At 38.2% G+C, this 12131-nt stretch overlaps 1 protein-coding gene across 1 annotated transcript in view; it reads left to right on the top strand.

Moving 5' to 3' along the window:
* The first annotated feature begins 2615 nt into the window (after positions 1-2615).
* col5a2a (collagen, type V, alpha 2a) overlaps positions 2616-12131 on the top strand; it is a 129908-nt gene continuing 120392 nt past the window's right edge. Inside the window, 1 exon segment of the mRNA XM_034186031.1 lies at positions 2616-2876. Coding sequence (XP_034041922.1) covers positions 2792-2876 — 85 coding nt within the window. The 5' untranslated portion in view covers positions 2616-2791.

Consider the following 12131-nt stretch of genomic DNA (forward strand, 5'->3'; position numbering starts at 1 on the left):
CTCTTCACCTGGCTTAGGCAGCTCAATGGTTGCTTCTGAGAGGTGATAATCAATCAGTGGGAGGATCAATGAATCACCTGGGTGGTTGACAGGTGACATCATTTAGATGTAAAATGTTTTTGTATGTTGAGAATAGTTTGACAGCATAGCCACGATGATGCTACCCTTCCAAAAATCTGGCTGAGGATGTGATGGATGGATGGATGGATGGATGGATGGATGGATGGATGGATGGATGGATGGATGGATGGATGGATGGATGGATGGATGGATGGATGGATGGATGGATGGATGGATGGATGGATGGATCACGAGACATTGTAAAAGATAACATGAAATTGTGCAAGCACTTTTTTCCAGTGTGGTCCCACAGATGACACTACAGCATGTAAATTGAAACAAATCTCAAATTTGTGACATAATGGATAATGTAATTTTGGAAATTTTTGGCAGGTTTGCCAACATAATGGATGCAATGCCTAAAGTTTTCTTTATTAGCAATGGCAAATAACAGACTGTGCTTTTCCCCCGGCACCATAGTGTGAAACATATGAGATTCCTTGTGGAAAGGACTCCAATCTGTTTAGGTTACTTACTAAGCCAAGGGCAATATCCATTAACAGCTGGGTGGTCTAGGATGATGCACATGAAGTATCTTGTCCAAGGACACAGGCAGAGTAACCTGGAGCACATACCTGGAATTAAACCTCAGTTGTGTATTGGTAGTCCAACTCCTATAACACAGAGCCATCCTATAGGTTCTGCAAATATCCAGGAAAACTAGGTTTTTTTCAACAATACCTTTTGATGACCCTGACTTTTGACCAACATGCTTCAAAATATTAGGAAGACAGTATATTGCAATATTTCAATTTTGTTGAAAATCAGCTGATCCTTTTCTGAATTATTTTGTATAAAATACATAATTAAATGATTGCATATCCTGTGCCACCACCAGTACAGAGGGTAAATATGTTAGATGTCTGGGACAACTGGAGAAAATTAGCTTTTAGCTACTTGCAACACATATCAGAAATGTGAAGTGCCCTTTATAACAACTAAAATAAATGTTTGGTCAAAATTGCATCTTACAGTAGTAGTTCTCAATCCTGACCCTCAGGAAATTCTGTTCCATGCACTTTCCATTAGGTGCTCTTGACTGTCTGAATGCTTGAATGATAATAATAATAATGGAAAAATGTGTTAGTCAGAGCTCCTGAGGACATGGCTTGAGGACCACTGTCTTAGAATACATTAGGTTGCATCATGGGAATATTTCATTGATAGATATCTAGAGGTGATTCAATTTTAGAGTCCTTTGGTCTGAGGTCAAGGTCAGTCAGTGAAAACATGATTAAAAAAACACCTATTTTAGCATATCAACAACGAAGATGTCTAGATGGATGATCTAAGGCATATATTGATCAGCAAAGCATTTGTGTTTGATTGGTATAAATGACTATGAAGTCATACATAGTCAAAAACACCAATTTGGACTTATGTATATTTACTTGCACATTTTTATCTTGGTGTGTAGTGTATGGGGTATGCAGCTGATCTCTAATGCCTTTCATTAATAATGTCCTGTTAAATGCATTAAACGCTTATAGTGATCTTGTCATGTATTGCTTTCTGACCACATGTTAAAGTGATATTAGCGTTATAGATACAACTATGTAGCTGGGGAGTAATACTTGCATAGTGAGGGAATGTCAGCTATGATATTTCAGACACGTGGCGCATCTCTCTAGGAATTATGTAACAGACTGGACTGGATTTAAGTATAGTAGCCTCACTTTTGAGGACCCCAGCGACTGGAAAAAAGCCAAAGAAACACCTATGTTTAACCTGGCTACAGTAGATAGATGGTATCTTTCAAGAAGTGGGGATGGACCAGATGTCTACCTGTTCACAGACCAGAGGGTTGGATCATCAAATAAAAATCATTCCTCAAATAGTTAGATGCCATCAGCCACCGACTGGTCAAATAGTCGATACAGTTCCCATCATGGCCACCCTCAAACAATACCAGCCACAGTGACAATCACAGTTTGGTTAGTTTTTTCTTTGACTGATCCTCCACTGATTGAAAGAAGATGGTGCTGATTACTTTTAACAAACAACCAACAAGCTGACAACTAATCTGTCACTAAAATATTCCAGGTGTTGAATGCCTATGATTTTTCATTAAAAGACAATAACTTATAAAATCTATTCTTACTTTTAACTGCACAGTAAAAAGGGATTTTCAATTAAACGGTAGGTTTGGCGCCTTGGAAACAGCAATAACACAACACTTTTTACGATCAGTCTTCTCGAAAGAAGGATCAGTCTTCTCGAAAGAAGAAGAAAAGAAAAACCAGACGCCTCGACATACTGAAGGTGCTTTTACTCCTTTGTTTCCTATTGTCTTTTTTATGTCACTCAGAACTGAGCCTAATAAATTCTGAGATAGCTCAAAATGCAGAAATAATGACTGGAAAGTATGAGAACATATGAACATGGGTGTAGTTCTCCCACAGCCACAAAAGCCTGTGAGAGGATGGTTATGGGAGAGGGCTGACAAAAGGGGGAGGAAAATTAGGCTCAACAGCATTCTTCTCATTTAAAGTCGTAACTACACGCACAAAAAAACCCACACTCAGGCAGTCTGGGCTGGGTCGTCTGCTTGCTTCTTACAAGGAGAGGCACTCTTGTCTTCATGGTGGAGCAGTGATAACCTGATAATTTTTTTTTCATCCCTTTTCCTCCTGTTTTGCACACAAAGAAGGCTCATGTCTTTCTTATAGACATGATGAGCTTTGTGCAATTAAGGACTTTCTTATTCCTCCTGGGCTCTCCGATTTTGCTTGTTAAATGTCAAGGCGGAACCAGTGGTAAGTCAACCGTTGTTTTTTGTGGTAAAATCTGTGAAGCTGGCTGACAGTTGGACCTTTGGTTTTTAAGAGATTTCTTCACAAGTGTTTTAGCTTTTTCCAAATGATCAGATATTGTGCTTCACTCATTCTTGTTTTGGTTTTGCTGTTGAAATTGAGAATTCCTGTTTTTTTTTTTTGTTTTTTGTTTTTTAATGGATAGCAGCTGACGATGCAGTGATTGCAAGGGTCCTTCTGCCAGCAACGATTGAGACAATCCTTACTTGGTCATTGATGACTCGGTGTAGATTAGAGGAGATCTCAACTGGGAACCAAGCCCCACATGTCAGGAAACACTGCTATGAACATCTGTCAGTGATTGCAAATGATGTCACCTCAGGCACCTAAAAATGTGCATACAAGGCAAATGGGCAACTTGGTGGTGTAAGCCTCCTGTGCACTGACATTAGTGTACCCCCACCACCCCCTACAACCCTGCTCTACTGCACTGTACATCTGCAAAAAGTATTTCAACACCAGGGCTCCTGTGCTTTGGATTCAGCACAGGCTGGATGTTAATTCGGGGCAGATGTGAGGAGACATGAGAAGGAACGATGCTGTTGGATTCTCTGACTCACTGAGGCTTGGAGCCCGCCTTGGGCTGCTGGAACACCTGAGTGTTCTTGTTTTACTTGAACTGTGTTTCCCCCATTTCAACTCCATTGGAGTGTTTCATGTTAGTGTCGTCACAGGGAACGTGTTGTTCCCACATATGAAATCATTGGAAAGTTCATTTGAGGGCCCAGTGATGGAGAGTGGAGTTGAACAACCACAGTGTTTTCTAAATAGGCAAAAATGACGTGTGGATAATTGCTGTTTTTCTTTTTTTTTTAACCATTCCCTAAAACATTTCAAATTGAGTTTTGCATAATAAAGCAGAAACTGGTATGCAACCACTGGAAAGAGCATCACCCTGTGATGATGGCAACAAACAACCCAAAGCATATTTCTTAATGCTTGTGCCCACTTTCATGGTACTGAACAAATAATTGTGCCTTCATGTAGAAAATAAGATGCTACATCATTGACTGGCTGTACATTGAACAAAATGGATAAAGAATGATTGCCTGGCAACTGAATAAAATACTTAAAGCTATAGGGCCCTTCAAATTTCACAAAAAGGAGAAAATTTCTACCAAAATCTAGTGTAGGTTTGTTTTTGTAACATGTTGCAAAATAACATCTCTTTTTAATGAAGAGGACATATTTATCTGGGGGAAATTCCATAGTGAATATTGTCTTTTTCTTCACCACCACCATGTAGAATAACTACAGGAGATAGCACATGTGTTCATGCATGAGGTTTTGAGATTACCTGTGACCCATTTTACATTGACATCCATAAGATTTCTTGTAAATCGCATTCAAATCTACCAAATGTTGGTCAGAACATCTGCTCCGTTGAATTTCTCACCCTCAGGGGATGAAATTCTAAATTGTTTCCAGACAGCATGAATTTTGATGATATTGGCAATATAATATTGTGAATCACTTATCTAAATGGTAAGGAATACAATTATAGTAGTGGAAAAGAAAATTATTTTTATGACTAAAATCTTAAAAACCCAGTAGCACTATACCTTGAAGAAGAAAATATACTACAACTTTATCACAGTCCATAGCTAGACTGGATTTAAGTATAGTAGTTTACTGCAATGTACACTCAACAAAAATATAAACGCAACACTTTTGGTTTTGCTCCCATTTTGTATGAGATGAACTCAAAGATCTAAAACTTTTTCCACATACACAATATCACCATTTCCCTCAAATATTGTTCACAAACCAGTTTAAATTTGTGATAGTGAGCACTTCTCCTTTGCTGAGATAATCCATCCCACCTCACAGGTGTGCCATACCAAGATGCTGATTAGACACCATGATTAGTGCACAGGTGTGCCTTAGACTGCCCACAATAAAAGGCCACTCTGAAAGGTGCAGTTTTATCACACAGCACAATGCCACAGATGTCGCAAGATTTGAGAGAGCGTGAAATTGGCATGCGGACAGCAGAAATGTCAACCAGAGCTGTTGCTCGTGTATTGAATGTTCATTTCTCTACCATAAGCCGTCTCCAAAGGCGTTTCAGAGAATTTGGCAGTACATCCAACCAGCCTCACAACCGCAGACCACGTGTAACCACACCAGCCCAGGACCTCCACATCCAGCATGTTCACCTCCAAGATCGTCTGAGGCCAGCCACTCGGACAGCTGCTGGAACAATCGGTTTGCATAACCAAAGAATTTCTGCACAAACTGTCAGAAACCCTCTCAGGGAAGCTCATCTGCATGCTCGTCGTCCTCATCAGGGTCTCGACCTGACTCCAGTTCGTCGTCGTAACTGACTTGAGTGGGCAAATGCTCACATTCGCTGGCATTTGGCATGTTGGAGAGGTGTTCTCTTCACGGATGATGCGAAGGAGATGTGTTGCACTGCATGAGGCAAATGGTGGTCCCACCAGATACTGACTGGTATCCCCCCCCCCCAGTAAAACAAAACTGCACCTTTCAGAGTGGCCTTTTATTGTGGGCAGTCTAAGGCACACCTGTGCACTAATCATGGTGTCTAATCAGCATCTTGGTATGGCACACCTGTGAGGTGGGATGGATTATCACAGGAAAGGAGAAGTGCTCACTATCACAGATTTCGACTGGTTTGTGAACAATATTTGAGGGAAATGGTGATATTGTGTATGTGGAAAAAGTTTTAGATCTTTGAGTTCATCTCATACAAAATGGGAGCAAAACCAAAAGTGTTGCGTTTATATTTTTGTTGAGTATATATTATTCTCATAAGTAGGACTTAAAGCCAGATTTGTTTTTACGGTCAATTCATTCCAAGTAGACTCAGTATTTTAACACTTCTGGTTGTGGGTTCCTCCTTAATATTATTGTTCATGAAGTGGTTAGAACCAAATGAAATACTAGCCATTAACATTCCATGTATGGTGGTGTGACACAACAACATGTATTTTTTCAGATATTTTATAAAAAATGTTTATTGATATAGGCTATATTTGACTCTATAGTCTAACACTAATACTGCAGTTAGGAAGCTAGGCTATTCTGGGCACACTGTTGAGCCTAACTGGAGCTAGCTAGCTATTTCCAATATTATTTCTCTTATTGCTGTGTATTATTCTTATAGGTAGGGCTTCAAGCCAGATTTGTTCTCATGGCCAACTCATTTTGAGCAGAATCAGTATTTTAACACTTCTGGTTTTGGGTTCCTTCTTAATATTATTGTTCCTGAAGTGCTTAGAACCAAATTAAATACCGGTTAATCATATTCCATGTCAGGTAGTGTGACATAACAATATGTATCTTCCAGATGTTCTAAAAATGTTTATTAACATCGTCTGTATTTGACTCAATAGTCTAACACTAATACAGAAGTTAACAAACTAGGCTATGCTGAGCCTATTGTTTAGGTTAACTGCGGCTAGCTAGCTATTTCCATTATTTCACTTTACATTTGCCAATCCATCAAATGTTTAGGAATTTTATGTCTAAAACTGATATCAAAATACATACATTTTTCTTTAATTTTCAACTGTTGGTAAATTTCACCCTTCAAAGACAAATGTGATTTATAACAGGAAATTAACCCAGCAAATTAAAACAAAGGAAATATTTAAATTTGTAAAAAAAAAAAAAATAAAATAAAAAAAATCCATCAATACAGTAACTGGTTACCATTTTTTTAAATAATAATTTCTATTCTGAAACATGAAAAAAAACTAAAAAGTTTTCTTTGGCTGTAAAGATATAGTAATTATTATGCCTTTACCAGGTTGAAAGTGTTTATTAAGTTTGTAATCTGTTTTATTTAGCCTTGTTTGACTTCTGTGCTCATATGTGTTCATGCAAAACAACCCAGTCATTGCTTTTGTTCTTCTCCTTTTTAATCCTCCTCTTCTTCTTCTTCTTTCATCAATGGAATAGTTGTTGGTGATGATAAGACACCTGTTTGTTGTTTGTTTTTGTTTATTTTTTTATAGACACAAGGAAAATTTTAGTTTAATGATGCCATTTGGGATGATGTCTGTGGTCTTTCAGGAACACGGTGTTTTTAAAAATATATATTGTTATATTAAGTGATTTTACTGTGAATATTTTACATTTGAAAGATTAACTTATATATTGTATTAAGACATAGGTACAGCTTTTAAGGAACATGATAACTGACCAAGGCTTCATCCGTGCACATGATCAAGTTTGTTTTGCCAATGTGTTCAGGTAGTGTGAACAAGGCATATGTGTTTTATAGTTGTTTTCCTTCTTTTGAGGGGGCATTTTCATGTGTGTTCTGAGATCTGGTGCATATCACATTTCATGTTTTTTTTGTTTTTTTTCCATGTCTCATATTTCTAAGCATGCATATTTCACTCTCTGTCTCACACCTCCCACACACGTGCCAGTAATCCCTCCTCCCAGAGCTGCAGTTACATATTTGGCAATTTGTTGCCTTCTTGTTGTTACCATCAGTACATGAAAATTCAGTAGGGTATATCTTATATATTATATTCCAATTCTAAGGTGGAACTATGCTAGTATATAAAGGTATATCTAAATATCTAAAAAGGAAGAGTAAAATAGGAGAGTAGAAAAGAGTAGATTAGAGCCACTTAGGTGCCTGGTCTTGAGAACCAGGGGTGGTAGGTTGAATCTGCTGACTGTCGGTCAGCAGATTCTTGGCATGATTGTCACCTGTGTGATCCTCTTTCATTGCCTGACGTGCATTAAGGACTTTTTTTTTTCCTCTGTGCACAATCGATTGCATTTGCATGCACATACGTGGTCTTTTGGTTCAGACTTTTATTTGTGACATGGGCTGTGAAAGAGTGGGTTACACTCTAATCATGCATCAAGAAGGTTTTGGGTTCAGCTCTCAAAATCGACTTAGCTCCTTTCTCTTTGGTGTTTGAATGTTCTCTACACGTCTGCATGCATTTCTGCTCAGAACCGTTGTGTTCATACTGCTACCCTTGACCACAGCGCTGTCTGTACATGTGGAATTGGTCACTGGGCACCGCAGAGTGGCTTTCCACTGCTTCCACTGGATAGATTGAACCTAACGCGTGATTTACGCTGGAATAAATGCAGATGAATAATTTCCACAAGGGTCCAGGTAAAGTAAACAAAACATCACAAGAAGAATTTGAGATCTCAGCAAAGCAACGTAAATAAGCACCTATTGTGTGGAGGTAGACAAAAGGATAAAAGCAGTGGTGATCTGTATGTTGTTTTTAGTAGTTGTGTGCATTGGAACCTGGTGCATTGCTATTTTGGTGGACACAGGAGGTGACAGATATGAGAGGTTTTCTGGTGGAGGAACACATTTGTGTGCAAAGCAACAAAGCTCACAAGTAGATCTTTACGAGACCAGGAGCTTCCTGAGGTGAAGCATGTGAGTGCCTTGTTTCTGCACCCCCTTCTCTTCAATCTTCACTTCTCCAAATTCAGTGGGGCACAGACAGCTCCACCCCCGATGCAGCCAGCCCCATCATGGTTCTCCCTGCTTTTAAACCCAAGGAGAAAGAAAACCAGTATAAAAATCTGCTACAAAGGTATACTTGATAATTAAACAGCATAGGTGGTGGGCATGAAAAGCACAAATGTGTCAGTTGGAAACTAGCTGTGATACTTGTGCTACTTTTTCTGTTCATGTATTAATCTTTATTACAAGTTTGAAAAGCAAATGTGCAGGCTGATGATAAAGTCAAATGTCATCTAATTTTCTGGTGGACTATTTTTATTGGCAAGCAGCCAGATGAATTGATGAGGTGTGAAGAGATTTAAGGAAAGCAATGATAGGGACACTGTCCAAGGGAAAACTTTGTTTTTTACTTCCCACCAACCAACCCATTCATTTTTTTTTAGTTTTAGTCTCGTGTGGATCATGTTGTTCAAAACTGTACTGTTCATAAAACTTAAAAAAAAATAAGAAAAACAAAATAGTTGCAATGTTGCATGTGGAAGTGACATAAAATTTCATTGTGAGAAAATTGGGCCAAATTTTATTTTACAAATTGGAATTTTTGTAAAATAGCAGGCGATATTCATATTACCTACTATTTTATATCCACTTACATACAATTGTAACCGATTATTGCTGAATACCGCAGGGTCTTACTGTTGTCGAATACACCCAAGTATGTGCAGTTTCCACAACACGATTGCTTTTGTGCATGGACTGGAAAAAGTGCAAAACACTACCTTTGGGTTTTTCCCCACACTTCTGCAAAAAGCTAAACTGTCACTCACATGTCATCTCAAAACTGTCTTCTGTTGAAGAGTATAACATACTTTTCATGGGTTTCATGTTGTGGATAATGATCAGAAAGAGGCATCTGCTCAGAAAATAAGAGGTCCCGATTGCTAGATATTGTATCCAACTATCCATGTTCAACTACCTTTACACAAGGTTACCTACGATCTGCATCAGTTAAGTCAGATTTTTCATATTTTGTTAATCACGATTTATCACGACATTGCAAATTTTTCCCAATTGCTCACAATGTTCTACAAAGCTACTATTAGGAATCTTTTTTTTTTCTTTTTTTTTGCACGAAAAACATAGATGATAGGATCTCAAAATTCAGCAAATGGAGACACCCTTAGTGTCATGCATCAGATCAAAGCAGGTAGCTAAGTGATAAATGGAGTTGGACTACCAATATGTAGACCTGGGCTTGATTCCCTGCCAGGCTACTTGTCTGTGTCGTTGGATGAGCCATTTCATCTGCATCATTCCAGTCCCACCAGCTGTAAATGGATACTGGTCTTGGCTGTGAAAGTAAGATGGGATGGATTGGCATCCCATCCGGGGGTGTTGGGGGCTTAGTGGGGCAGATATGTGAAAAAGATGTTCACATCTGTCAGAAAGGGTGAAATCTTTCATACAGAGGTATTTTCAAATGCTGAATTCAAAAATTGCTGTATGGGAATTCAAAAATTGCTGGATGATAAGAGGTCTGACCATTGGGTCAGCTGTCTTCTTGAATTCCAATATGGCTGCTATGCTGAAACATTGATAGTCACTAATTTGGTTTGTAAAGGACACAGGTTACTGGAATTTGGTATACAAGGATATTTTGATATGCTGAGTTAATAAAACAGGTATTAATGCATAATAATTAATACATTAATTATTAATAAATTCGTTTTTAATACATAATACAGTTACTTTAATTCTACTCTACATTTCACCTGCCATGAGATACCATCATTGAATGTCCGAAAAATAAATAGAATAGAATAGAATGCTTTTTATTGTCATTATACACAAGGTACAACAAAATTAAAAGACAACTCCCGTAGTGCAAAGGTGTAAAAGTAAATATAAAAAATATAAATATAAAAAGACAAATAAGAATATATACATGTATTTACAAGGGAGCCAGTAGGTGTATATAAATAGAAGTCTGTGCTATTCATTACATTCACCTTTATAAAAAATAAATGCAATGAATGGTGCACACTGAAGGCTAATGTGTATTCAATACTCATATTGCAGTTGGGTAGAACATGTTGGTGGGCCTTGATGGATCGGTACCTCTTTCCTGAGGGCAGCAGTGAGAACAGGCTGTGCCCGGGGTGTGAACCATCGAAGCTGATGCTTCTGGCCCTGCGCAGACATCTGGAGTTATAGATGTCTGACAGAGAGGACAGCTGCACTCCTTTGATGTTCTGTGCTGACTTCCTGACTCTCTCCATGGTATAAGTTAAGAAATTATTGGAATGAAGAGTGTTAGGCCTATTGTTGTCCAAAGTTTCTATTGCCTTCCAAAATATTGTTGTATTATCAACAACCTGAAATAGACTCCTGAACAAGCCTTTCACATAGGAACAGCCACCTGAAGATTGAGAAACATGACAGGTTAAGGTATGCCAGACTGTAAAATATAAAATATCTGCCTCATATGCCTGTAAATGTCCTCAATGATATTCTATGACATCAAAATATTGCTGCATATAATTTGGATTCCATTAAAAAGAGATTAAATCCTGTTTCACATGTTAGCATGTTTACCCAGGACCTCTCTTCCCAGGAGAGCCTGCATTTTACCTGGGTTAGTGGACAAACACTCTAACCACTGAGCTATCCTGACTCGTACTAACAAACTGTCCTACTGACATTCAAACGCGTTGAGGTGTCAAAAATTGGAGTATGAAATCTAATGAACCAATAACGTTGGCGGCCATCTTTAATTCTCATTTTACGACTGGATCTCTTGGGAAAAGTGCTTGGATCCTGCGAAATCTTAAATCAGCATACTTCAAACATTCTGTATGCAAATGTACATACTTTATGTCAGATGTGAACATCTCAGGCATTTTTTTTTTTTTACATATCTGCCCCACTACTTGTATGTTTTCATCTGCTTCAAAATAATCCAGAGATTAACATTAGCAAAAGTGGGCCTCATGAACTCCTTAAATTTTACAAATAATTAATCACAACAACTGAATAATACAAAATCTGTGTGATTTCTGAGGTGTGAGACTTAAATGTTTTATGTTGAAAAATTCCATTGTCAGATTGATGCAGTACAGGTAAAAATAGTAAAGGTGGAAGAGGAGATTAAAGGACCAGGGGTGAACTAAAAAAAAACCCAGAGGTATGATTTTTGAATTACAATTTTAAAACATCAAACAAATCGGAACATTGAAAGAAGCATCAGTGTTTAAATAATATGTGGAAAAGGTTTCAAGTTGTGAACATGCAAAAAAGGGGGTGGAGGTGTGTGTGTGTGTGGGGGGGGGGGGGGGGGGGGGTGATGGGCTGTAATAACAAAAACAGAAGTTTTTGCAGACTTTGTTTTATTCATCTGTGTGTGTGTGTGTGTGTGTGTGTTAAAGCATTACCCATCTCACATGTTGACACCATAAAGCATCTTCAAAGATACCACTTTGCGCCACACTTCAAAGAGAACCGAACACTTGTACTTATTTTTTTTTTTTAATCCAGTCTCCTGTTTAGTTTGTAACAAGTAACACTTTGCTCTTTATCATCACCAACAGCAGGTTTCACATTCATTCCACATCACAAATCTTTCTCTCTCTGAGAGAAAGAGACAAAAGAGAAAAATTGGCATTTCATTTCAACAAACCGATATGAGGTCACTCCGTTTCGCAAATTGGTTCCAGTTGCTGTTGCCACATCACTCACGTTGCAGAAAATGGACTGTTTTCTACCAAAGATGAAACTTC

This window comes from Thalassophryne amazonica, chromosome 14 (genome assembly GCF_902500255.1).
Source record: "Thalassophryne amazonica chromosome 14, fThaAma1.1, whole genome shotgun sequence".
Lineage (NCBI taxonomy): Eukaryota > Metazoa > Chordata > Actinopteri > Batrachoidiformes > Batrachoididae > Thalassophryne > Thalassophryne amazonica.